General features: G+C 68.3%; 4 protein-coding genes across 11 annotated transcripts in view; 3 read left to right on the top strand and 1 right to left on the bottom strand.

Moving 5' to 3' along the window:
* The first annotated feature begins 100 nt into the window (after window positions 1-100).
* Window positions 101-2326, top strand: MRPS18B (mitochondrial ribosomal protein S18B). 2 transcript variants are annotated; one of them, XM_072848044.1, is made up of 7 exons: window positions 118-273; window positions 651-741; window positions 818-915; window positions 1001-1069; window positions 1734-1800; window positions 1892-1951; window positions 2040-2326. In XM_072848044.1, the coding sequence occupies exons 1-7, from the start codon at window positions 193-195 to the stop codon at window positions 2309-2311; spliced, it is 738 nt and encodes a 245-aa protein (XP_072704145.1). In that variant the 5' UTR covers window positions 118-192; the 3' UTR covers window positions 2312-2326. The 2 variants fall into 2 exon arrangements, with proteins under 2 accessions (XP_072704146.1, XP_072704145.1); XM_072848045.1 differs by lacking the exon at window positions 818-915 and having other exon boundaries at window positions 101-273.
* A 342-nt stretch (window positions 2327-2668) lies between these two features.
* On the top strand, window positions 2669-6040 carry ATAT1 (alpha tubulin acetyltransferase 1). 2 transcript variants are annotated; one of them, XM_072848017.1, is made up of 10 exons: window positions 2669-2860; window positions 3178-3238; window positions 3315-3406; window positions 3512-3572; window positions 3684-3797; window positions 3895-3996; window positions 4352-4397; window positions 4459-4555; window positions 4643-4820; window positions 4942-6040. In XM_072848017.1, exons 1-10 carry the CDS (start codon window positions 2763-2765, stop codon window positions 5107-5109), a joined length of 1017 nt encoding a protein of 338 aa, XP_072704118.1. In that variant the 5' UTR covers window positions 2669-2762; the 3' UTR covers window positions 5110-6040. The 2 variants fall into 2 exon arrangements, with proteins under 2 accessions (XP_072704118.1, XP_072704119.1); XM_072848018.1 differs by lacking the exon at window positions 3178-3238 and having other exon boundaries at window positions 2723-2860.
* A 486-nt stretch (window positions 6041-6526) lies between these two features.
* C29H6orf136 (chromosome 29 C6orf136 homolog) lies at window positions 6527-11452 on the top strand. The gene is given in 8 exon segments (XM_072848030.1): window positions 6527-6757; window positions 8175-8396; window positions 8398-8469; window positions 9259-9326; window positions 9328-9345; window positions 9447-9647; window positions 11041-11110; window positions 11230-11452. Coding segments are annotated over 8 exon segments (924 nt in total). The 5' UTR covers window positions 6527-6619; the 3' UTR covers window positions 11365-11452.
* A 70-nt stretch (window positions 11453-11522) lies between these two features.
* Window positions 11523-24251, bottom strand: part of LOC140644811 (pre-mRNA-splicing factor ATP-dependent RNA helicase DHX16-like) — a 32588-nt gene continuing 19859 nt past the window's right edge. For all 6 annotated transcript variants that reach the window (XM_072847887.1, XM_072847890.1, XM_072847889.1 and 3 more), the window contains 7 exons: window positions 23265-23427; window positions 21470-21588; window positions 20612-20679; window positions 19520-19682; window positions 16532-16693; window positions 14717-14890; window positions 11523-11709 (listed from right to left, as the gene is read on the bottom strand). In XM_072847887.1, the coding sequence (XP_072703988.1) occupies window positions 11581-11709; window positions 14717-14890; window positions 16532-16693; window positions 19520-19682; window positions 20612-20679; window positions 21470-21588; window positions 23265-23427 (978 nt within the window). In that variant the 3' untranslated portion in view covers window positions 11523-11580. The remainder of the gene's footprint in view (window positions 11710-14716; window positions 14891-16531; window positions 16694-19519; window positions 19683-20611; window positions 20680-21469; window positions 21589-23264; window positions 23428-24251) is intronic.

Below are 24251 nucleotides of genomic sequence, written 5' to 3'. Positions count from 1 at the left end.
TGCGCGGCCGCCGCCCGCTATTGTCCTCCGGCCGTGTGGCGCAGTTTTTATTCACCCGGCGACGGCTGCGCATGCGCGGCTGCGGGGGAGGGGAAGGGTGGGGCCGGACGGCAAGATGGCGGCGCCCCGCCCTCATCCCCCTCCCCTCCGTCGTGCGGGGCGGGGTCTGCGCCTGCGCGGCCCGCCGGCAAGATGGCGCTGGCCATGGGGCTGGCGCTGCTGCGGGCGGCGGCCGGGGGCCTGCGGGGACCGGGACGGCGGCTGTGGGCTCGGGTGAGGCAGGGGGGCCGGGCCGGCCGGGGGGGACGGGACACACCGGGGAACGGGCCGCGCCCCTCCGCGCCGCCACGTGCGGCGGTGTGGTCACGGGGGCGGGTGACGTCACATGGGGTCTTCGCCGGAGGGGGAGGGGGGGCCGGGCCTTGGGAGGGGGCGGGGCGCAGGCATGCGCGCGCTGCTGGCCTGCTGTATGACGTCACAGCCGTGCCGCCCTGCCGGCCCCCTTCCTCGAGGGCAGGGCCGGCTGTGATGTCATAGCGCGGTGTCACACTCTTCCCGTGATGTCACTGTGCGTCGAATGGGGTATTCGGGGGCAGCCCGCCGTGACGTCACCACCGCGGGCACGGCCGTGACGTCACCCCCTCCCCCAGGCCCCCCCCCGGCTGTGCAGCACCCAGGCAGCACCCCCGCCCCCCCCCAGCCCCTACCAGGAGCGGCCCTGGGCGTACCTGGAGAGCGAAGGTAGGGGAGGGGGGGGGGGGGGGGTCCCCCACCCCTCCCCCACTCCTCCCCCACCCCCATCCCCTCCCCCCCGCAGAGTACCGCGCCGCCTACGGCGCCCGACCCGTCTGGCTGGGCTACCGCCGCAACCACAAGGGCGCCGTCCCGCCCCAGCGCACCCGCAAGGCCTGTCTGGTGAGGGACTGGGGGGACTGGGAGGGACTGGGGCCCCCCCGATGATGTCATCATGTGTGTGTCCCCCCCCCGTTGTCCCCTCCAGCGCCGGGGGAAGCCGGTGGGAAACCCCTGCCCCATCTGCCGCGACCGCCACCTCCATGTGGATTTTCGGGTGAGTTTGGGGGGAAGGAAAAGATTGGGGGTTCCCTTCCCCCTTTTCCTCTTCCTCCTTCCCTTTCCTCTTCCTCCCTCCTTTTCCCCTCTTCTTCCCGCCCTTTTCCCCTCTTCCTCCCCCCTTTTCCTCTTTCTCTTCCTCCCCCCTTTTCCTCTTCCTCTTCCTCCCCCTTTCCTCTTCCTCTTCCTCCCCCCTTTTCCTCTTCCTCCCCCCTTTCCTCTCTTCCCCCTTTCCTCTTCCTCTTCCTCCCCCCTTTCCTCTTCCTCTTCCTCTCCCCTTTCCTCTTCCTCTTCCTCCCCCTTTCCTCTTCCTCTTCCCCTTTTCCTCTTCCTCTTCCCCCTTTTCCTCTTCCTCTTCCCCCTTTTCCTCTTCCTCTTCCCCCTTTTCCTCTTCCTCTTCCCCCCTTTTCCTCTTCCTCTTCCCCCCTTTCCTCTTCCTCTTCCCCCCTTTTCCTCTTCCTCCCCCCTTTTCCTCTTCCTCCCCCCCTTTTCCTCTTCCTCCCCCCCTTTTCCCCTCTTCCTCTCCCCCTTTTCCTCTTCCTCCCCCCCTTTTCCCCTCTTCCTCCCCCCCTTTTCCCCTCTTCCTCCCCCCCTTTTCCACTCCCCCTTCTCCTTTTCCTCCCTTCCTTTTTCCTCTTCCTCTCCCCCGTTTCCCCCCACAGAACGTGAAGCTCCTGGACCAGTTCATCTGCCCCCACTCGGGCAACATCCTCCACCCCACCCACACAGGTGAGGGGGCACCCATGGGTGCTGGGGCGGGGGGCACCCATGGGTGCCGGCGGGTGCCCCCACGGCCGCTGACCGCGTCTCCCCCCCTCAGGGGTCTGCATGAAGCAGCACAAGCTCCTGACCAAGGCCATCGCGCAGGCCCGGGACCACGGTGAGCCCTGCCGGTGGGCGCGAGGGGGGAGCAGCGCCCATGGGTGCCCCCCCCGGCCCCTCACCCGCCCCCTCCCCACCCCTCCCAGGTCTCCTATGGCTGCAGGTGCCCTACGTACCAGTCCCCCGGGACGATTTCTCCAACCGACACCCGGCTGTCGGCAAAACCCCGCCAGCGCCCGCCCTGGCCCCTGGCCGCCATTGGTACCCCTGGTACGAGCGGCAGCCTCCCCCCGCCGCCGCCATCGCCCGCGTCCGCCGTCTCTACAAGGATTACCTGAAGAAAGAAGAAGCCCCGCCGGCCGCGGGGACGCCCCCCGATGCCTCTCCGGCCCCCTGTGCGGAGCACAGGGGGGAATAAAGCGGCTGCAACCCCTCAAAACTCGGCTGCTTTCTTCCTCCACTCGGGGAAACTGAGGCACGGCGCTGACAAGATGGCGGGCATGCTGCCAAAATGGCCGCCGGGGGTCTCAAAATGGCCGCCGCGCCCCCAAAATGGCGGCCGTCCGGGGTGGGGGTGTGGGGAGGAGGGATATATCCCAGCGTGCTTTGCGGCGGCGGGAGGGGGTGTTTCCCGTCGTGCTTTGCGGCGGCGCGGGAGGCTGGTTGCTAAGGGCGGAGGGTTGTGGCGGAGGGGGCGGGGCTTGGTTGCTAAGGGCGGGCGAAGAGGAGGCAGCGATTGGTTCAGCGGTTGCTAAGGGGCGGGGTTAGCGCCGGCCGGGGCCCGGCGGTTGTGGCGGCGGCGGGGCCGGGCCGGGCCCGGCGGGCGGAGGCGGCGGCGGGGCCCGGGCCGGGCCCGGCGGGGAGCGGTCATGGAGTTTCCCTTCGACCTGGCACCGGTGTTGGGTGACCGAGTCTGCGTGGTGGACCAACACCTGCGGCCCGCCGGTCGCCGCGGGCCCACCCACCGGTACCGGGGCCTAGGCCTGGGGGGCGGGGGAGAGGGCGGGGCTGAGGCTTGCCCGCGCGGGGCATGCAGGGAAACAAAGGGGGGCGCGGGGCATGCTGGGAAACTGGAGGTTCCCCATTGCCCGGGCCATGGTGGTTAATGGGGGGGGGGTGTCCCTGGGCATGCTGGGAAACAGGGGGTCCCACAGGCCTTGCCCCGGGGCATGCTGGGTAATGGCTCCTCACACACCCCCACACCCCCCCCCCGGGGTCCTGTTTGGGGGGGACAGGGAGGATTTGGGGGTGACACTGTCCCCTCTCCGCGTCCCCATGGCGCAGGGGGGACCTGGAGCAGCAGCTGAGGACGGTGATCGATGAGCTGGGCAAGGCCTCGGCCAAGGTAGGGGGGTACGGGGGGCACTGGGGGGGGGATAACGGGGGCACCGGGGCGGGGGGTAACGCCTCTTCCCGCGCAGGCCCAGGGCCTCCCGGCCCCCGTCACCAGCGCCGCCCGCATGGAGGCCACCCGCCACGTCCTCTACATCCTCCACCACGCCGACGGCCGGGGGTGAGCGCGCGCGTGCGTGTGACCCCCCACCTTCCCCCACCCCAGGGGGGACCCCGCCATCCGGAGCCCCCCCAAAAAAAATCCCTTCTCTTCCCCCCACCCCAGCACCCCCAAAGGCGCCGTCGTCGGCTTCCTCAAGGTGGGCTACAAGAAGCTCTTCCTCCTGGTGAGTTCGGGGGGGGCTGAGGGGGTGGCGGATGCTTGGGTCCCCCCTTGACGGCCATTTTGTGTGTGTGTGTCCCCCCTTGTCGGCCATCTTGTGTGTCCCCCCCCCCAGGACCGTAACGGCGCCCACAACGAAGCGGAGCCGCTTTGCGTCTTGGATTTTTACATCCACGAATCGCTCCAGCGACACGGTTACGGGCGGCAGCTCTTCCAGCACATGCTGCAGGTGACAAAAAGGGACAAAAAGGGGGGGGGACACAAACACAAAGGGGACATTGGGGACCCCCCCCCGTGTCTCATTTGCCCCCCCCCTCACCTTGCAGAGCGAGAGAGTGGATCCCTGGCGCTTGGCCGTCGACCGCCCCTCCGAGAAGCTCCTGGCTTTTCTCCGCAAACACTACGGCCTCACCGACGCCATCCCGCAGGTGAGGGGGGGGGACACTCTTGGGGTGCCCCCACCCTCTTTTGGGGTCCCTCCCCATCCTGGGGTGCCCCTCACCCTGGGTATTTGGCCCCGCTCTTGGCTCTGGGGGGGGGGTTGTTAAATGGGCTCTTGGGTTTCCCCAGGTTGGGGGAGCCGTGGGAATTGCCCCGGGGGGGAAATCACCCCAAATATTTGCCCCATGGGGGTGGGGCTTTAAGAATTGCCCTGGGGGCAAATCACCCCATGGATTTGCCCAGTGGGGGGTGCGGCCATAAGGGGGGGGGGATCACCCCAGATTTTTGCATGGGGGGAGGGGGGCAAATCACCCCCAGCCTTCCTCCCCCGCCCCCCGGCAGGTGAACAACTTCGTCATCTTCGAGGGTTTCTTCTCCAACCGAGCAGGTGAGGTCTGGGGGGTGGGGGCACAAGGGGGGGTGGGGGCACAGAGCGACCCCCTCCCCAGCCCTAACAACGCCGTGTCCCCCCCCAGCCCCCCCGCCGCCCGCCCCCCAAGCGCCCCGAAGAGGAGATCAAGCCCTACTCGCTGTCGGAGCGCGACTGTAAGCCGGGAGCCGGGAGGGGAAACTGAGGCACGGCGCTTCCCGCAGTGGGCGGGCCTTAGCTAAGCTTTAACCAATCGGTTGCAGTTTTACGAGAAGAGGCGGAGCCTCCTTGGCCTTTCAACCTGAGCTCGGGGCGGGCGGGGGGCTCGCCGGTACGCGGCAGCCTCCGGCCCTTCCTGCTGCGGCGGGAGGCGCCGGACGGGCCCCCGGACCCCCGGCCGCCGGACGGACGGACGGACGCCCCCCAGCACCGCCGCGCCAGGTGGGCTGCTCTGCTTTTTCTCCGTTTTTTTCTCAATTTTGTGATTTTTGGCCTCGTTTTTCACTGCCCCCCCCCTCCCCTTTTCCCTTCTCCTCCCCACGCTGTTTTCTCGCCCCCGCAGCTCCCTCGGGCGCGCCGGCCGCTGAGCCCCACGGCAGCTCTCCCCACGGCGGGGCCGTGGGGGGGCTCGGCGCCTGCTTGGGGGGGGACGTGGGGTGCCCGGCACTGCCCCACGGGTGCCCCCTTCCCGCCCCGTAGCTCCCAGGAGGTGCCGGTTCCTGCCCCATAGCCCCTATGGGTGCCTGTCCTCACCCCATAAGTCCCTGCGGGTGCTTGTCCCCACCCCTGTGGGTGCCCGTCCCTGCCCCATAACCCCAGTGGGGGCTAATCTCTGCCCCACAGCCCCAATTCCTGCCCCATAGCCCCCCCAAGGGTGCCTATTCCTGCCCCATGGGTGCCTGTCCCTGCCCCACAGACCCAGCAGGTGCCAGTTCCTGCCCCATAGAGCCTCTATGGGTGCCCGTCCTCACCCCGTGGGTGCCCATCTCCACCCCATAGCTCCCAGGGGGGGCCCATTCCTGCCCCATAGCCCCAGTGGGTGCTAGTCCCTGCCCCACAGCTCCCCTGGGTGCCTGTCCCTGCCCCACAGCTCCAATTCCTGCCCCATAGCCCCCCCAGGGGTGCCTATTCCTGCCCTATGGGTGCCTGTCTCTGCCCCACAGACCTAGTGGGTGCCAGTTCCTGCCCCATAGCCCCCCCATGGGTGCCTATTTCCGCCCCATGGGTGCCCGTCCCTGCCCCACAGAGCCAGCGGGTGCCAGTTCCTGCCCCATAGAGCCCCCGTGGGTGCCCGTCTCCACCCCATAGCTCCCAGGGGGGGCCCATTCCTGCCCCATAGCCCCAGTGGGTGCCTCTCCGTGCCCCATGGGTGCCTGTTCCTGCCCCACAGCCCCACTTTGGGGGGGTCCCAATTCCTGCCCCACAGTCCCCATGGGTGCCTGCCCTCACCCCATAGCCCCAGTGGGTGCCCGTCCCTGCCCCACAGCCCCAATTCCTGCCCCATAGAGCCCCCATGGGTGCCTGTCCCCACCCCACAGCCCCACTGGGGGGTCCCAGTTCCTGCCCCACAGCCCCCGTGGGTGCCTGTCCCTCCCCCACAGCACCCACGGGTGCCCCTCCCCCCCGTTTTTGGTTACATTTCAATAAAACCGGTAAAATCAGCTTTGGGTCTCTCGTCCTGTCGGGTCCTGAGGGGGGTGACGTCACCACCGGGGGGGCGTGGCCTCGCCGAGCCCCGCCCCCTGCCCTGTGGCTCGCGGCTGTACGGCTGCTACGCCCATTCTTAACCCCGCCGCTTCCTTAAGTCACGCCCCTTCGGGGTTTGGCCACGCCCCATGTGGGTTAGGCCCCGCCTCCCTCGCTGCAGAGCCGCTTTCTTACTGGCTGCCGCCGAGCTGGCTCCGCCCCCCCCGGGCTCCGCCCCGCGCGAAGGGGAGCGAATGGGCCCGGCCGCCGGGCGGGGAGCGGCTGCGCATGCGCGTCCTGGCCGGCGCAGGCGCGGTGCGCTCCCGCCACCGCGCATGCGCGTCCTCCCGGTCACCTTCCCCGGCGCGCCGCCTGCCGCCCCGCGCTCCGCGCCCTCTCCCCGCGCATGCGCGCGGCGCCTCCACCGCCTACCGCGCCTGCGCGCTGGGGCGCGGCGTGGGCGGAGCCAGCGCCGAGCGGCGGCGGACGCGCAGGCGCAGTGCAAGCGCCGGCTTGAGGCGAGGCGCGGCCGAGGCGAAGCGGGGGGGTCCGCCATGTACCGGCACGGCCGGGCCGCCGCTGCCGCCGCCGCCCGCCTCCGCCCCGCCGCCCCGCTCCGCGCCTGGCCCCCGGCCGCGGCCGCTGGGGCCGGCCCGGACCCGCCGCGCCGCCGTTACCGAGCGCGGCCGCAGGTGAGGGTCGCGGCGAGGGGGCGGGGCTATGCAAATACAGGGCGGGGCGGGAGGAGGGCGCCTGATTGCGCGGGGAGGGGGCGGGGCTATGCAAAGCGGAGCAGCGGAGTAGGAGTGGGGCGGGGGCTGTTTGGGGGCGGGGCTATGCAAATAGACGCGGAGTAGAGGAAGGATGGGACGGGGACTATTTGGGGCGTGGCTATGCAAATGCACGGAGTAGAAGAGAGGTGGGGCGGGGACTGGTCTTGGGGGCGTGGCTACGCAAATAGACGCCGCGAAGTCGAAGTTAGGTGGGACAGGTGTCGCTTTGTGGGCGTGGCTATGCAAATAAGTCACAGCGGAGTAGAAGGAGGCTGATGGTGGGGGCGTGGCTATGCAAATAGACGCAGCATAGTAGACGTGATGGGGGCGGGGCTATGCAAATAGATGCAGCAGAGTAGAAGTGAGGTGGGGCGGGGCTGCTTGGGGGCGTGGCTATGCAAATAAGAGCCGCGGGCGAGAAGTGGGGTGGGCGCCGGGGGGGGCGTGGCTATGCAAATAGACGTCTCTGAGTAGAGGTGAGGCGGAGCCGGCTGCTCCGAAGGGGCGTGATTATGCAAATAGCCCAGACCAGGTTCCTGCTGGGGAAGCGGGTTGAGGGGCGGGGCCTACGCCTTGGGGGCGGGGCCGTGGGTGGCTGAGGGTCCCCTGTGTGGGGCAGCTCCGTCCATGGGGGTCCCGCTGGGAGCCCCATGGGGCAGCTCCATCCTCCTATGGGGCAGATCCATCCTCCTATGGGGCAGATCCAGCCTCCTATGGGGCAGCTCCATCCCTCCATGGGGCAGCTCCATCCTCCTGTGGGGCAGATCCATCCCTCCGTGGGGCAGATCCAACCTATGGGGCAGCTCCGTCCCTGGGGGGGGTCCTGCCACGTGCCCTGTGGGGCAGCTCCATCCTCCTATGGGGCAGCTCCATTCTCCTATGGGGCAGATCACCCCCCATGGGGCAGCTCCATCCTCCTATAGGGCAGATCGCCCCCCATGGGGCAGCTCCATCCTCCTATGGGGCAGCTCCAGCCCTCCATGGGGCAGCTCCATCCTCCTATGGGGCAGATCCAGCCCCCCATGGGGCAGCTCCATCCTCCTATGGGGCAGATCACCCCCCATGGGGCAGCTCCAGCCTCCCATGGGGCAGCTCCAGCCTCCCATGGGGCAGATCCAGCCCTCCATGGGGCAGCTCCATCCTCCCATGGGGCAGCTCCATCCTCCTATGGGGCAGATCCAGCCCTCCATGGGGCAGCTCCAGCCTCCTATGGGGCAGCTCCATCCTCCCATGGGGCAGCTCCATCCTCCTATGGGGCAGCTCCAGCCCTCCATGGGGCAGCTCCAGCCTCCTATGGGGCAGCTCCCCCCCCACCCAGGACATTCCCCCCCCCCAGGACCTGGAGCCCCCCCGGGGCCGGGTGTCGGCGCTGCCCCTCCTGCCCCCCGGCCCGGCCCCCGGCAGCCCCCGCGCTCGAGCCTTGTCCCCACCGGAGGGGCTGGCAGGTGACATCACCACGGTGGACGGGCAGCGCGAAGACGACATCGCCGTCCGCGACGGCCCCGCCGCCGCCGCCCTCCTCCTCCTCCTGCGTCCCCCGGGCCCCTTCCTGGCGGCTGCCGGACCCCCCGCCGCCCCCGCCCAGCATGGAGGAGCACTTGGCCGTCATGCACCAGAAGCTGCAGGACGAGGTGACAGGAGGGTGACAGGAGGGTGACAGGAGGGTGACAGGAGGGTGGCTTCGGGCCCGGGTCCGTCCTTGCCCCGCTATAGGCTGTGTCACCTATAGGCGGTGGTGGGGTGGCCTCGGTGTGGCCGTGGGGCACTTGGTGACAAGGTGGGGGGAGGGGGTGACAAGGTGGAGGGGTGACAAGATTGGGGGGTGACAAGATTGGGGGTGACAAGATGGGGTGACAAAACAGGGAGGGGGTGACAAGATGGGGAGGGGGTGACAAGATGGAGGGGGTGACAAGATGCAGGGGGTGACAACACGGGGGTGACAAGATGGGGAGGGGGTGACAACATGGGGTGGGGGGTGACAAGATGGGGAGGGGGTGACAAGATGGAGGGGGTGACAAGATGGGGAGGGGGTGACAAGATGGGGAGGGGGTGACAATGTGGGGGGTGACAACACGGGGGGTGACAAGATGGGGAGGGGGTGACAACATGGGGTGGGGGGGTGACAAGATGGGGGTGAGAAGATGGGGAGAGGGGTGACAAGATGCAGGGGGTGACAATATGGGGGTGACAACATGGGGGGTGACAAGATGGGGAGGGGGTGACGAGATGGGGAGGGGGTGACAATACGGAGGGGGTGACAACGTGGGGAGGGGTGACGAGATAGAAGGGGTGACGGCATGGGGGGTGACAAGATGGGGAGCGGCCCCCCTCCCCCGCCACCTCCCGCAGGGCTCTGTCTCCCCGGGGTGGGATGGGGGAGGGGTGTGGGGGTGACCCCCTCCCTCCCCCCCCTCCCCCAGCTCCCCAACTTCTTCCTGCGCCTCCCCGACCGCGGCCTCTACGCCCCCGACGTGGAGCTCATCAGCCCCCCTGCGCCTGCACACCCGGTGAGTGCCCTCCCCACCCCCCCCCACCCCCCACCCCACGGCGGGGCCGGGGGTGACGGCCGCCTCTCCCCGTGTCCCCGTGTCCCCGTCCCCCCCGCCAGCGGGCGGCCCATGTACCGGGCGGCGGCGGCCCTGTGCCGGGCGCTGGCCTGGGGCTACCTGGCCGGCCCGCGGCTGGAGGTGCTGGCCCTGACCCGGCACCCCGAGGACTGGAGCATCCGGGCGCGCTGGCGCCTGACGGGGCTGCCCCGGCACCTCGGCCTCCTGCGCCCCCACCGCCGCGACGGGCGCCACCTCCTCCGGTCAGCACCCGCTGTCACCCCCCGGCACCCGCTGTCACCCACTGTCACCTGCTGTCACCCGCTGTCACCCCCCGGCACCCCCTGTCACCCGCTGTCACCCCCCGGCACCCCCTGTCACCCTCTGTCACCCTTTGTCACCCCCTGGCACCCGCTGTCACCCCCAGCACCCCCTGGCACCCGCTGTCACCCTTTGTCACCCACTGTCACCCCCTGGCACCCGCTGTCACCCACTGTCACCCCTTGGCACCCCCCAGCACCCACTGTCACCCTTTGTCACCCACTGTCACCCCTTGGCACCCACTGTCACCCCCAGCACCCACTGGCACCCGCTGTCACCCGCTGTCATCCCCCGGCACCCACTGTCACCCTTTGTCACCCCCTGGCACCCGCTGTCACCCACTGTCACCCCCAGCACCCACTGGCACCCGCTGTCACCCACTGTCATTCCCCGGCACCCACTGTCACCCTTTGTCACCCACTGTCACCTCCTGGCACCCGCTGTCACCCACTGTCACCCCTTGGCACCCCCCAGCACCCACTGTCACCCTTTGTCACATCCTGTCACCACCGGCACCCACTGTCACCCCCCAGCACCCTCTGTCACCCTCTGTCACCCGCTGTCACCCCCTCACACCCCCCTGGCCCCCACTGTCACCCTTGGTCACATCCTGTCACCTTCTGTCACCCCCTGGCACCCCACTGGCACCCCGTCACCCTCTTGTCACCCACTGTCACCCTTTGTCACCCTCTTGTCACCCCAGTACCCGCTGCTGCCCCGGCACTGCACTGGGGAGGGTGTGTCACCCCATGTCCCCTTTGTCACCATGTCCTTGTCACCCTGTCACCATGGCCTACTGTCCTTGTCACCCCCTGGTCCCTTTGTCACTGTAGCCCTGTGTCCCTGTCACCTCACGTCCCCCCATCCCCGTCCCTTCCCAGGGTGGGATGCCAGCCCCCTGTCCCCGTGTCCCCATGTCCCTGTCACCCCCCGGGGTGGGATGCCAGCCCCATGTCCCCGTGTCCCCACGTCCCTGTCACCCCCCAGGGTGGGATGCCAGCCCCATGTCCCCATGTCCCCATGTCCCCACCACTCCTCGGGGGGGGATGCCAGCCCCGTGTCCCCATGTCCCCATGCCCCCGTCCCTCCCCAGGGTGGGATGCCAGCCCTGTGTCCCCACGTCCCCCGTGTCCCCACGTCCCTGTCCCTCCCCGAGGGGGATGCCAGCCCTGTGTCCCCATGTCCCCGCCACTCCCCGGGGGGGGGATGCCAGCCCCATGTCCCCATGTCCCCCATGTCCCCACATCCCCGTCCCTCCCTGGGGGTGGGATGCCACCCCGTGTCCCTTGTGTCCCCCGTGTCCCCACGCCCGCCCCTGACTCCGTCCCCCCCCAGGTCCTACGACGCCTTCTCCACCTTCTTCCTCAACTCGCAGGGGCTCATCCGCTGCCACCGCGTGGACAAGGTAAGGCCGGGGGACACCGGGGGACACCGGGGGACACCAAGGGGACACCAAGGGGACCCCACGTTGCCCCTCGTGTGTGTCCCCGTGTCCCCCCCCGCCTAATTTTGTCCCCTCCCCAGCTGATGCCAGCCCCCAGGGCCGTGACCGAGGCCAAGAAGCTGCTGGTGGCAGCGGCGGTGGCGGTGGCGCTGGCCGAGCCGGGACCGGCCTTACGCCTCACCCTGAAGCCCCCTGCCACCTCGGGGGACACCTGAGTCCCCAAATCCCTGTCCCCAATGTCACCACCCCCCCAACACCTTTAACTTAATGTACAGAATAAAAAACCAGCCGGCCGGAACTGCCGCCCGCCGTGACGAGAGGGGACAGCCGTGTCCCCAAACGGGGAGGGGCAGAGGGAACCGGGAGCCGCTCGTCTTCCAAGCCAGCTGTATTGGGTGTCCCCAAATGTCCCCAAATGTCCCCAAGGTGCCTCAGCCCAGCTCCTCCCGGCTTTTGCCCACCTTTTTGGGCATTTTGCGGGCGCTGGCGTCCTCCAGCTCCTTGGCCTGGTAATAATGGGGGGCCACCTCCAGCAGCCACGCGCTCTCGATCTCGATCACCTGGGGACAAAGGGGACGCGGGGCGGGGGCGTCACTGGGCGGCCCCGGGGAGCGGCGTGTCACCCCGAGCCGGCGGGGGGACGCTTGTCACCGCCCCGCTTGCAAAAGGGGACGAGGCCACCAGGTCTGAGGACGTCCCATCGTCCTCGATCCCCGCGGGGACGTGGCCACGGGGTCGCTGTCACCCTGGTCACCATGGGGATGTGGCCACGGGGTCGCTGTCACACTGGTCACCGCGGGGACGTGGCCACGGGGTCGCTGTCACACTGGTCACCGTGGGGATGTGGCCATGGGGTCACTGTCACACTGGTCACCGTGGGGACGTGGCCATGGGGTCACTGTCACACTGGTCACCGTGGGGACGTGGCTACGGGGTCCCTGTCACCCTGGTCACTGTGGGGACGTGGCCACGGGGTCGCTGTCACACTGGTCACCGTGGGGATGTGGCCACGGGGTCACTGTCACACTGGTCACCGTGGGGACGTGGCCATGGGGTCGCTGTCACACTGGTCACTGTGGGGACGTGGCTACGGGGTCGCTGTCACACTAGTCACCGTGGGGACGTGGCCACGGGGTCACTGTCACACTGGTCCCCATGGGGACGTGGCCACGGGGTCGCTGTCACACTGGTCACCGTGGGGACGTGGCTATGGGGTCGCTGTCACCCTGGTCACTTTGGGGATGTGGCCACGGGGTCGCTGTCACCCTGGTCACCGTGGGGACGTGGCTACGGGGTCACTGTCACACTGGTCCCCATGGGGACGTGGCCACGGGGTCACTGTCACACTGGTCCCCATAGGGATGTGGCTACGGGGTCGCTGTCACACTGGTCACCATGGGGACGTGGCCACGGGGTCGCTGTCACCCTGGTCACTGTGGGGACGTGGCCACGGGGTCACTGTCACACTGGTCACTGTGGGGACGTGGCCACGGGGTCGCTGTCACCCTGGTCACCGTGGGGACGTGGCCATGGGGTCACTGTCACACTGGTCCCCATAGGGACGTGGCCACGGGGTCACTGTCACCCTGGTCACTTTGGGGATGTGGCTACGGGGTCGCTGTCACACTGGTCACTTTGGGGATGTGGCTACGGGGTCGCTGTCACACTGGTCCCCATAGGGACGTGGCCACGGGGTCACTGTCACCCTGGTCACCGTGGGGACGTGGCCACGGGGTCGCTGTCACACTGGTCACCATGGGGACGTGGCCATGGGGTCGCTGTCACACTGGTCACCATGGGGACGTGGCTATGGGGTCGCTGTCACCCTGGTCCCCATAGGGACGTGGCTACGGGGTCCCTGTCACCCTGGTCACTGTGGGGATGTGGCTACGGGGTCGCTGTCACACTGGTCACTTTGGGGACGTGGCCACGGGGTCGCTGTCACCCTGGTCACCGTGGGGATGTGGCCATGGGGTCGCTGTCACACTGGTCCCCATAGGGACGTGGCCACGGGGTCACTGTCACACTGGTCACCGTGGGGACGTGGCCATGGGGTCACTGTCACCCTGGTCCCCATAGGGACGTGGCCACGGGGTCACTGTCACCCTGGTCACCGTGGGGACGTGGCCACGGGGTCGCTGCCACCCTGGTCACCGTGGAGGGCACAGCGTCCCTGTCCCCACCCTGTCACCCTGCTCCCCATGGGGACATGGCTGCGGGGTCCCCATCACCCTCCTGTCCCCAGGGCCACTGGCCGTGTCCCCATCCCGCAGCCACATCCCTGTCCCTGTGTCCCCGTGGCCCTGTGGTGACATCCCCGTGCCTATGGTGGTGTCCCCTGTCCCCCAGTGGTGGCCCTGTCCCCACCCCTGTGTCCCCATCCCTGTCCAGTGTCCCCATGGCCGTGTCCCTGTCCCCATGGTGACATTCCCCACGTCCACGGCCGTGTCCCTGGCCCTGTCCCCTTCCCTACAGCCACGTCCCTGTCCCAGTGTCCCCATGGCCACCTCCTTGTCCCCATGGTGACATCCCCATAGCAGTGTCCCTGTCCCCGTCCCCACAGCCACGTCCCCATCCCAACGTCCCCATGGCCACGTCCCCGTCCCCATAGCAGTGTCCCTGTCCCCACCCCTACAGCCACGTCCCCATAGCAGTGTCCCCGTCCCCACAGCCACGTCCCCATCCCAACGTCCCCATGTCTCCATCCCCATAGCAGTGTCCCCGTCCCCACAGCCACGTCCCCATCCCAACGTCCCCATGGCCACGTCCCTGTCCCCATAGCAGTGTCCCTGTCCCCACCCCTACAGCCACGTCCCCGTCTCAATGTCCCTGTCCCCATCCCAACGTCCCCATGGCCACGTCCCCGTCCCCAGAGCAGTGTCCCCATCCCCACAGCCACGTCCCCATCCCAACGTCCCCATGTCCCCATCCCCATAGCAGTGTCCCCACCCCTACAGCCATGTCCCTGTCCCCACAGCCACGTCCCCATAGCAGTGTCCCCGTCCCCACAGCCGCATCCCCGTCCCAACGTCCCCATGGCCACGTCCCCGTCCCCAGAGCAGTGTCCCTGTCCCCATCCCCACAGCCACGTCCCCATCCCAACGTCCCCATGTCCCCATCCCCATAGCAGTGTCCCCACCCCTACAGCCATGTCCCTGTCCCCATGTCCCTGTCCCCATCCCCACAGCCATGTCCCCATCCCAACGTCCCCATGGCCATGTCCCCATAGCAGTGTCCCCACCCCTACAGCCACGTCCCCATAGCAGTGTCCCTGTCCCCACAGCCGCATCCCCGTCCCAACGTCCCCATGGCCACGTCCCCGTCCCCCGGGCAGTGTCCCCGTCCCTGTCCCCATCCCCACAGCCGCATCCCCATCCCAACGTCCCCATGTCCCCATCCCCATAGCAGTGTCCCTGTCCCCACAGCCACGTCCCCCTAGCAGTGTCCCCCTCCCCACAGCCGCCTCCCCGTCCCCACGCCCCCCCGTCCCCACCCCCGGCCCCGCCGCGTCCCCCGTCGCCCTTTCCCCGCGCCGCCGTCCCCGGCCGTGTCCCCGCGTCCCCCGACCTGTCGCATGAACTCCTTGGTGGTGAAGACGAGCTCGTGGTAGAGCACCCAGCGGGGCTGCTCCTCGAAGAGGGAGCTGTTGGGGTGGATGAAAACCGTCTGCTGGTGCTTCACCGTGCGGTAACCCCCCCGCGTCAGCCGCGCCGTGTGGTAGAAGAAGCCGGCGGTGATGGCCTGGGGGGCGGCAGCGGGGGGTCAGCAGCGGGGAGAGGGGGGAGGAGGGGTGCCAGAGGATCCCGGGGTGGGGGGGGGGGTTAGGAGGGGAATTGGGGGTCCCTGGGGGATCCTGGGGGGAAATGGGGGTCCCCATGGGTCCTGGGGGAACTTGGGGTCCCAGGAGGGGAAACGGGGGTCCCTGCAGGTCCTGAGGGAAACTTGGGGTCCCCGGGGATCCTGGGGGAAATGGGGTCCCCATGGGTCCTGGGGGAACTTGGGGTCCCAGGAGGGAAAACGGGGTCCCCGGGGGATCCTGGGGGAAATGGGGTCTCCATGGGTCCTGGGGGGAACTTGGGGGTCCCAGGAGGAAAACGGGGGTCCCCGGGGGATCCTGGGGGAAATGGGGGTCTCCATGGGTCCTGGGGGGAACTTGGGGGTCCCAGGAGGGGAAACGGGGTCCCTGCAGGTCCTGAGGGAAAGTTGGGGGTCCCAAGAGGGGAAACGGGGGCCCCTGGGGGTCTGAGAGGCTGCTGGGGGATACCAGGAGGGGTGGGGGTCCCTGGGGATCCCGTGGAGGGTCCCTGCAGGTCCTGGGGGAACTCGGGGTCCCAGGAAGGGGAAATGGGGGTCTCCGGGGATCCCAAGAGGGGAAATGGGGGTCCCAGGGAGTCCAACAGGTGGAAATGGGGTCCCCATGTGTCCTGGGGGAACTTGGGGTCCCAGGAGGGAAAACGGGGTCCCCGGGGATCCTGGGGGGGAAATGGGGTCCCCATGTGTCCTGGGGGAACTTGGGGGTCCCAGGAGGGAAAACGGGGTCCCCGGGGATCCTTGGGGGAAATGGGGATCCCCATGGGTCCTGGGGGAACTTGGGGTCCCAGGAGGGAAAACGGGGTCCCCGGGGGATCCTGGGGGAAATGGGGTCCCCATGGGTCCTGGGGGGAACTTGGGGGTCCCAGGAGGGAAAACGGGGTCCCCGGGGATCCTGGGGGAAATGGGGGTCCCCATGGGTCCTGGGGGAACTTGGGGTCCCAGGAGGGGAAACGGGGTCCCTGCAGGTCCTGAGGGAAAGTTGGGGGTCCCAAGGGGGAAACGGGGGCCCCTGGGGTCTGAGAGGCTGCTGGGGGATACCAGGAGGGGAATTGGGGGTCCCTGGGGATCCCGTGGAGGGTCCCTGCAGGTCCTGGGGGAACTCGGGGTCCCAGGAAGGGGAAATGGGGGTCCCCGAGGATCCCAAGAGGGGAAATGGGGGTCCCTGGGGTCCGACAGGTGGAAATGGGGGTCCCCATGGGTCCTGGGGGAACTTGGGGGTCCCAGGAGGGAAAACGGGGTCCCCGGGGGATCCTGGGGGGAAATGGGGGTCCCCATGTGTCCTGGGGGAACTTGGGGTCCCAGGAGGGAAAACGGGGTTCCCCGGGGATCCTGGGGGAAATGGGGGTCCCCATGGGTCCTGGGGGAACTTGGGGTCCCAGGAGGGAAAACGGGGTCCCCGTGGGTCCTGGGCAGAACCCGGGGGCCCAGAGGCTCCCGGGGCGGGGGGGGTCCCAAGGGGGAAAGCAGGGAACCCGCGGGGTCCCGGAGGGAGGAAGGGGGGCTGCGGAGGGGAGCCGGGGTGCCGGGGCCGCGGGGGCGGTCGGGGTCCCCGGGGGGTTTGGGGGTGACCTTGCGGACGAGGGCGTAGTCGCCGGCGCAGGAGGAGGGGGCGACCTCGACGCGCTCCATCAGCCCCTCCAGCTGCTCCCGCACGTCCCGCGCCCGGCGCAGGGAGCGCGCCTGCACGAAGTGCTCGTAGCACCACTGCAGGGAGTGCCCGCTGGCCACCCACTGCGGGGGGGGACACGGGGGACGGGGGGACGGGGACACGGGGACACGGGGGACACGGGGGACGGGGGACGGGGACACGGGGGACACGGGGGACGGGGGACACGGGGGACACAGGGACACGGGGGACACGGGGGACATGGGACACGGGGACACGGGGACACGGGGGATGTGGGGACACGGGGGACACAGGGACACGGGGGACATGGGACACGGGGGGACACGGGGGACACGGGGGACATGGGACACGGGGGACACGGGGACACGGGGGACACAGGGACACGGGGGACACGGGGGGACACGGGGGACACGGGGGACACGGGGGACATGGGACACGGGGGGACACGGGGACACGGGGGACACAGGGACATGAGGGGACATGGGGAGACACAGAGGGACAGGGGGACATGGGGAGACACAGGGGACACATGGGGACACAGGGACACGGGGGACATGGGGAGACACAGGGGACAGGGACACATGGGCACACGGGGGACATGGGACACAGGGGGACACGGGGACATGAGGGGACATGAGGGGACACGGGGGACACAGGGGGACATGGGACACGGGGACATGAGGGGACATGAGGGGACACGGGGGGACACGGGGGGACACAGGGGGACACGGGAACATGAGGGGACATGGGGAGACACAGGGGGACACGGGGGACACAGGGGGACACGGGGACACGGGGGACACAGGGACATGAGGGGACACGGGGAACACAGGACATGGGGACACGAAGGACACAGGGACATGGGGGACACGGGACACGGGGAAATGGGACAGGGGGACACAGGGACATGAGGGGACACGGGGGAAATGGGGAGACACAGGGAGACACGGGGGGACACAGGGACACATGGGGACACGGGGACACAGGGACATGAGGGGACATGAGGGGACACGGGGGACATGGAGACACGGGGGACACGGGGACACATGGGGACACGGGACACGAGAGGACACGGGGACATGAGGACATGGGAGGGATACAGGGGACATGGGGGACATGGGGGACACGGGGTGGATACAGGGACGTGGGAACAAGGGGACACAGGGGGCATGGGGGACACAGGGGACATGGGGGGACACAGGGGACGTGGGGGGACACAGGGGACATGGGGATGAGGGGACACAGGGGACATAGGGACACACGGGGGGACACAGGGGACGTGGGGACACAGGGGACATGGGGGGATACAGGGGATGTGGGACATGGGGACACGGGGGACGAGGGGACACGGGGACGAGGGGACACGGGGGACATGAGCACACAGACATGAGGGGACATGGGGACACGGGTGGGGACACCGGACGTGGGGACGGGGACAGGGACGCGGGGGGGACACAGGGACGCGGTCAGTGCCTGGTCCTGGACACCCCGTACCCCCCCCCCAGCCTCCCTCCCCAGCACATCCCCTCACCTGCCACGGAGCCTGTGTCCCCCCTGTGTCCCCATGTCCCCCCGTGTCCCCGCTGTGTCCCCCCGTGTTCCCCCGTGTCCCCATCTCCCCCATGTCCCCGTGTCCCCGCTGTGTCCCCCCGTGTTCCCCCATGTCCCTCCCGTGTCCCCATCTCCCCCCGTGTCCCCCCATGCCCCCCACGTCCCCTCGTGTCCCCACGTCCCCACCACATCCCCCTGGTGTCTCCATATCCCTACCGTGTCCCCCCCTCATGTCCCCCCGCGTGTCCCCACGTCCCTCCCCTGTGTCCCCATGTCCCCCCCGTGCCCCCGTGTCCGTCCCCATGTCCCCCCCCATGGCCCCGCTGTGTCCCCCCCACGTCCCCTCATGTTCCCATGTCCCCCCACATCCCCCCAGTGTCTCCATATCGCTACCGTGTCCCCCCTCATGTCCTCCCCCGTGTCCCCATGTCCCCCACGTGTCCCCATGTCCCCCCCGTGTCCCCGTGTCCCCGCTGTGTCCCCCCGTGTTCCCCCGTGTCCCTCCCGTGTCCCCATCTCCCCCCGTGTCCCCGTGTGTCCCCCCATGTCCCCCCACATCCCCTCGTGTCCCCATGTCCCCACCACATCCCCCGGTGTCTCCATATCCCTGCCGTGTCCCCCCTCATGTCCCCCCGTGTCCGCCCCGTGTCCCCATGTCCCCCCCGTGTCCCTGTGTCTGTCCCCATGTCCCGTCCCCATGTCCCCGCTGTGTCCCCCCACGTCCCCTCATGTCCCCATGTCCCCACCACATCCCCCGGTGTCTCCATATCCCTACCGTGTCCCCCCTCATGTCCCCCCATGTCCCCGTGTCCCCGCTGTGTCCCCCCGTGTTCCCCCCATGTCCCTCCCGTGTCCCCATCTCCCCCCATGTCCCCGTGTCCCCCCCATGTCCCCCCACGTCCCCTCGTGTCCCCAAGTCCCCACCACATCCCCCCGGTGTCTCCATATCCCTACTGTGTCCCCCCCTCATGTCCTCCCCCGTGTCCCCCGTGTCCCTCCCGTGTCCCCATCTCCCCCCGTGTCCCCATGTCCCCCTCCATGTCCCCCCCACATCCCCTCATGTCCCCATGTCCCCACCACATCCCCCGGTGTCTCCATATCCCTACTGTGTCCCCCCTCATGTCCTCCCCGTGTCCCCATGTCCCCCCCGTGTCCACATGTCCCCCCCGTGTCCCCGTGTCCGTCCCCATGTCCCCCCATGTCCCCGCTGTGTCCCCCCACAGCCCCTCATGTCCCCATGTCCCCACCACATCCCCCGGTGTCTCCATATCCCTACCGTGTCCCCCCTCATGTCCCCCCCATGTCCCCATGTCCCCCCCATGTCCCCATGTCCCCCCCGTGTCCCCGTGTCCCCCCCCCGCGTCCCCGCGTCCCCGTGCCTGGCTGTAGACGTTGAGCAGGACGAGGTGGTCCCCCCCGGGCAGGTGGAAGCCCAGGCGGGCGCTGTCGGCGTGCAGGACCTTGTCCTTGGGCCGGTAGAAGATGGCGTTGTTGACGGAGAGCATGGCCGCCACCGTCAGCACCTCCTCCGTGCAGCCGTACCTGGAGGGGACGGGGACGTCACCGCGGGGACGCGGGGCGGCGGCGGGGGTGGCGGGGTTGGGGGGGGGCAGCAGGGCTCGGTGGGTGAGCGACGGAGGGGTGGGGAGGGGGACGTTGCGGGGATGACAACGCGGGGACGGCAGGAGGACGGCTGGGGACAGGACGAGGACGTGCTCAGGACATCCAGGGGACGTCACCAGGACACCTGGGGACACCAGGGGACAACCTGGGGACACCCAAGGGGAGACCACCAGGACATCTGGGGACAAACAGGGGACACCACCAGGACACCTTGGGGACACCAGGGGACAACCTGGGGACACCCAAGGGGAGACCACCAGGACATCTGGGGACAAACCGGGGACACCACCAAGACACCTGGGGACACCAGGGGACAACCTGGGGAGACCCAAGGGGAGACCACCAGGACACCTGGGGACAACCTGGGGACACCACCAGGACACCTTGGGGACACCAGGGGACAACCTGGGGACACCACCAGGGGAGACCACCAGGACACCTGGGGACAACCTGGGGACACCACCAGGACACCTGGGGACAACCCAGGGGACATGCAGGGGGCCACCATGAGGACACCCAGGGACAGCCTGGGGACACCCCGGGGACACCTTGAGGACAGCCTGGGGACACCCTGGGGACACCTCAGGGACACCTTGGGGACAACCTGGGGACACCTTGGGGACACCCCGGGGACACCCCGGGACACCTCAGGGACACCCTGGGGACACCCCGAGGACACCTCGGGGACACCTTGGGGACACCTTGGGGACACCCTGGGGACACCTCGGGGACACCCTGGGGACACCTTGGGGACACCTTGGGGACACCCTGGGGACACCTCGGGGACACCTCGGGGACACCTCGGGGACACCCCGGGGACACCCCGGGGACACCTCGGGGACACTCACTGCTCAGAGGCCAGGATCATCTTGGCCAACATGGGCTCCACCGGCAGCTCCGCCATGCGCCGGCCCAGCTGGGGACAGGAGGGGACAGCGCTGGGCCCAGTGCTCCCAGTAACCCCGCCCAGTGCTCCCAGTGCTCCCAGTGCTGTGGGGAGCTCGCCCAGAGGGTCCACCACCACCACCCCAGTCCCTCCCAGTCCCTCCCAGTGCTCCCAGTACCATGGCGAGCTCACCCAGAAGGTCCACCACCACCACCCCAGTCCCTCCCAGTCCCTCCCAGTGCTCCCAGTGCTCCCAGTACCATGGTGAGCTCACCCAGAAGGTCCACCACCACCACCCCAGTCCCTCCCAGTCCCTCCCAGTCCCTCCCAGTGCTCCCAGTACCATGGTGAGCTCACCCAGAAGGTCCACCACCACCACCCCAGTCCCTCCCAGTCCCTCCCAGTGCTCCCAGTGCTCCCAGTACCATGGTGAGCTCACCCAGAAGGTCCACCACCACCACCCCAGTCCCTCCCAGTCCCTCCCAGTCCCTCCCAGTGCTCCCAGTACCATGGTGAGCTCACCCAGAAGGTCCACCACCACCACCCCAGTCCCTCCCAGTCCCTCCCAGTCCCTCCCAGTACCATGGTGAGCTCACCCAGAAGGTCCACCACCACCACCCCAGTCCCTCCCAGTCCCTCCCAGTGCTCCCAGTGCTCCCAGTACCATGGTGAGCTCACCCAGAAGGTCCACCACCACCACCCCAGTCCCTCCCAGTCCCTCCCAGTGCTCCCAGTACCATGGTGAGCTCACCCAGAAGGTCCACCACCACCACCCCAGTCCCTCCCAGTCCCTCCCAGTCCCTCCCAGTGCTCCCAGTACCGTGGTGAGCTCGCCCAGGTGGTTGAGGGCGCCCAGGGCGTAGAGCTGCTCCAGCGCCAGCACCAGCGTCTCGTGGGGCGGCGGGTCCAGGAAGTCGAAGTGGATGAGGTCGTTGATGCCTGGGGACGGGGACGTCACCTCCTGTCACCCCAGGGGCCACCCCGGAGCCCTCCTGGTCCCCCTGGGGTGTCACCCCCCCCCAGCCCAAAATGTCCCCGACGTCCCTCGCGTCCCCAGCTGCCGCCCTTGCCCCGAGACGCCTTCAGGTTCCCCTCGTTCCCAAGGGTCCCTCAAGATGTTCCTGAGATGCCACAACGGTCCCCAAGATGCCCTTGAGATGCCTCCTAACGTGTCACCATTGTCCCCTGACTGTCCCCAACAGTGTCCTTATGCCCCCCGAGATGCCTCCTAAGATGTCCCCATTGTCCCCTGACTGTCCCCACGCTGCCCAGATGTCCCCTAAAGTGTCCTTATGCCCCCCAAGATGCCTCCTAAGATGTCCCCATTGTCCCCTGACTGTCCCCACGCTGCCCAGATGTCCCCTACGGTGTCCTTATGCCCCCCGAGATGCCTCCTAAGATGTCCCCATTGTCCCCTGACTGTCCCCACACTGCCCAGATGTCCCCTAAAGTGTCCTTATGCCCCCCGAGATGCCTCCTAAGATGTCCCCATTGTCCCCTGACTGTCCCCACGCTGCCCAGATGTCCCCTACGGTGTCCTTATGCCCCCCAAGATGCCTCCTAAGATGTCCCCATTGTCCACTGACTGTCCCCACGCTGCCCAGATGTCCCCTAAAGTATCCTTATGGCCCCCGAGATGCCTCCTAAGATGTCCCCATTGTCCCCTGACTGTCCCCACGCTGCCCAGATGTCCCCTACGGTGTCCTTATGCCCCCCGAGATGCCTCCTGAGATGCTCCAATGCTCTCCAAGATGTCCCAATGCCCCCTAGAAGGCCCCGATGCCCCCGAGATGCCTCCTGAGATGCTCTGATGGCCCCTAGGATGCCCCAATGCCCCCTGAGATGCCTCCTGAGAAGCCCCAATGCCCTCTAAGATGTTCTGATGCCCCCGAGATGCCTCCTGAGATGCTCTGATGGCCCCTAGAATGTCCCAATGCCCCCTGAGATGCCTCCTGAGAAGCCCCAATGCCCTCTAAAATGTTCCGATGCCCCCGAGATGCCTCCTGCGATGTCCTGACACCTCCTGGGATGCCCCAATGCCCCCTGAGATGCCTCCTGAGATGCTCCAATGCTCTCCAAGATGTCCCAATGCCCCCTAGAAGGCCCCGATGCTCCCTAAGATGCTTCCTGAGATGCCGACAGCCCTTAGGATGCCCCAATGCCTCCTGAGATGCTCTGATGGCCCCTAGGATGCCCCAATGCCCCCGAGATGCCTCCTGAGATGCTCTGATAGCCCCTAGGATGCCCCAATGCCCCCTGAGATGCCTCCTGAGAAGCCCCAATGCCCTCTAAGATGTTCCGATGCCCCCCGAGATGCCTCCTGAGATGTCCTGATGGCCCCTAGGATGCCCCAATGCCCCCTGAGATGCCTCCTGAGATGTCCTGATGGCCCCTAGGATGCCCCAATGCCCCCTGAGATGCCTCCTGAGATGCTCTGATAGCCCCTAGGATGCCCCAATGCCCCCAGAGATGCCTCCTGAGATGCTCTGATAGCCCCTAGGATGCCCCAATGCCCCCTGAGATGCCTCCTGAGAAGCCCCAATGCCCTCTAAGATGTTCCGATGCCCCCGAGATGCCCCCATGGGCCCCAAAACACCCCCAGCCCCCCATCTCACCGAGGCTCTTGAGGAGCAGGACGAGGGAGCCCAGGTCGGCACGTTGGATCTCGGGCACCGGCGTCTCCTCCAGCTCGTGCTGGAAGGCCCAGGCCGTGTAGAGGCGGAAACACTTCCCGGGAGCCACCCGGCCCGCACGGCCCGCACGCTGGTTCGCTGAGGCCTGCGGGTCACCGTCACTTGTCACCCGCAGGGCCACGGGGTGGCGGAGGGACAGGGGGAACACGGAGGGACAAGGGACACGGCTGCCCATGGGGACCCAGAGATGTGGGGACCAAGGGACATGGGGACATGGGGGGACAAGGGACATGGCTGCCCATGGGGACCCAGAGGAATGGGGACATGGGGACCCAGGGACATGGGGACCAAGGGACACGGCTGCCCGTGGGGACCCAGAGATGTGGGGACCAAGGGACATGGGGACCAAGGGACATGGGGACACGGGGGGACAAGGGACATGGCTGCCCACAGGGACCCAGAAGCAGGAGGACCTGGGGACCCAAAGGGACCTGGAGACCTGGGGACGCAGTGACATGGGGACACGGGGACGTGGAGACATGGGGACCGAGGGATGTGGGGACATGGGGACCTGGGGACACAAGGGACATGGCTGCCCATGGCATGAGGACCTTGGGACCCAAAGAAGGGACCCGGAGAGCTGGGGACCCAGTGACATGGGGACCTGAAGATGTGGGGACCTGAAGATGTGGGGACACAAGGACCTGGGGACCCAAGGAGCTGGGGACCTGGGGACCAAGGGTTGTGGGGACACAAGGACCTGGGGACATGGGGACATGGGGACACAAGGACCTGGGGACCTGGGGACCAAGGGCTGTGGGGACACAAGGACCTGGGGACACAAGGACCTGGGGACGTGGGGACATGGGGACACAAGGATCTGGGGACCAAGGGCTGTGGGGACACAAGGACCTGGGGACCTGGGGACATGGGGACACAAGGACCTGGGGACCTGGGGACCAAGGGCTG

Source organism: Ciconia boyciana, chromosome 29, assembly GCF_034638445.1.
Source record: "Ciconia boyciana chromosome 29, ASM3463844v1, whole genome shotgun sequence".
NCBI lineage: Eukaryota > Metazoa > Chordata > Aves > Ciconiiformes > Ciconiidae > Ciconia > Ciconia boyciana.
Note: the sequence above shows the minus strand (reverse complement) of the source record. Positions and strands in the feature narration are given on the sequence as shown.

What these genes read in the sequence shown, in the direction of transcription:
- ATAT1 (XM_072848017.1), top strand. Translation starts at nt 2,763, where the DNA reads ATGGAGTTTCCCTTCGACCTGGCACCGGTGTTGGGTGACCGAGTCTGC. An exon ending in ACAAGAAGCTCTTCCTCCTG is followed by an intron (nt 3,573 to 3,683) that starts GTGAGTTCGGGG and finishes CCCCCCCCCCAG; the next exon opens with GACCGTAACGGCGCCCACAA. An exon ending in CTCGCTGTCGGAGCGCGACT is followed by an intron (nt 4,556 to 4,642) that starts GTAAGCCGGGAG and finishes AATCGGTTGCAG; the next exon opens with TTTTACGAGAAGAGGCGGAG.
- MRPS18B (XM_072848044.1), top strand. Translation starts at nt 193, where the DNA reads ATGGCGCTGGCCATGGGGCTGGCGCTGCTGCGGGCGGCGGCCGGGGGC. An exon ending in GCACCCGCAAGGCCTGTCTG is followed by an intron (nt 916 to 1,000) that starts GTGAGGGACTGG and finishes TGTCCCCTCCAG; the next exon opens with CGCCGGGGGAAGCCGGTGGG. An exon ending in CCTCCACCCCACCCACACAG is followed by an intron (nt 1,801 to 1,891) that starts GTGAGGGGGCAC and finishes TCCCCCCCTCAG; the next exon opens with GGGTCTGCATGAAGCAGCAC.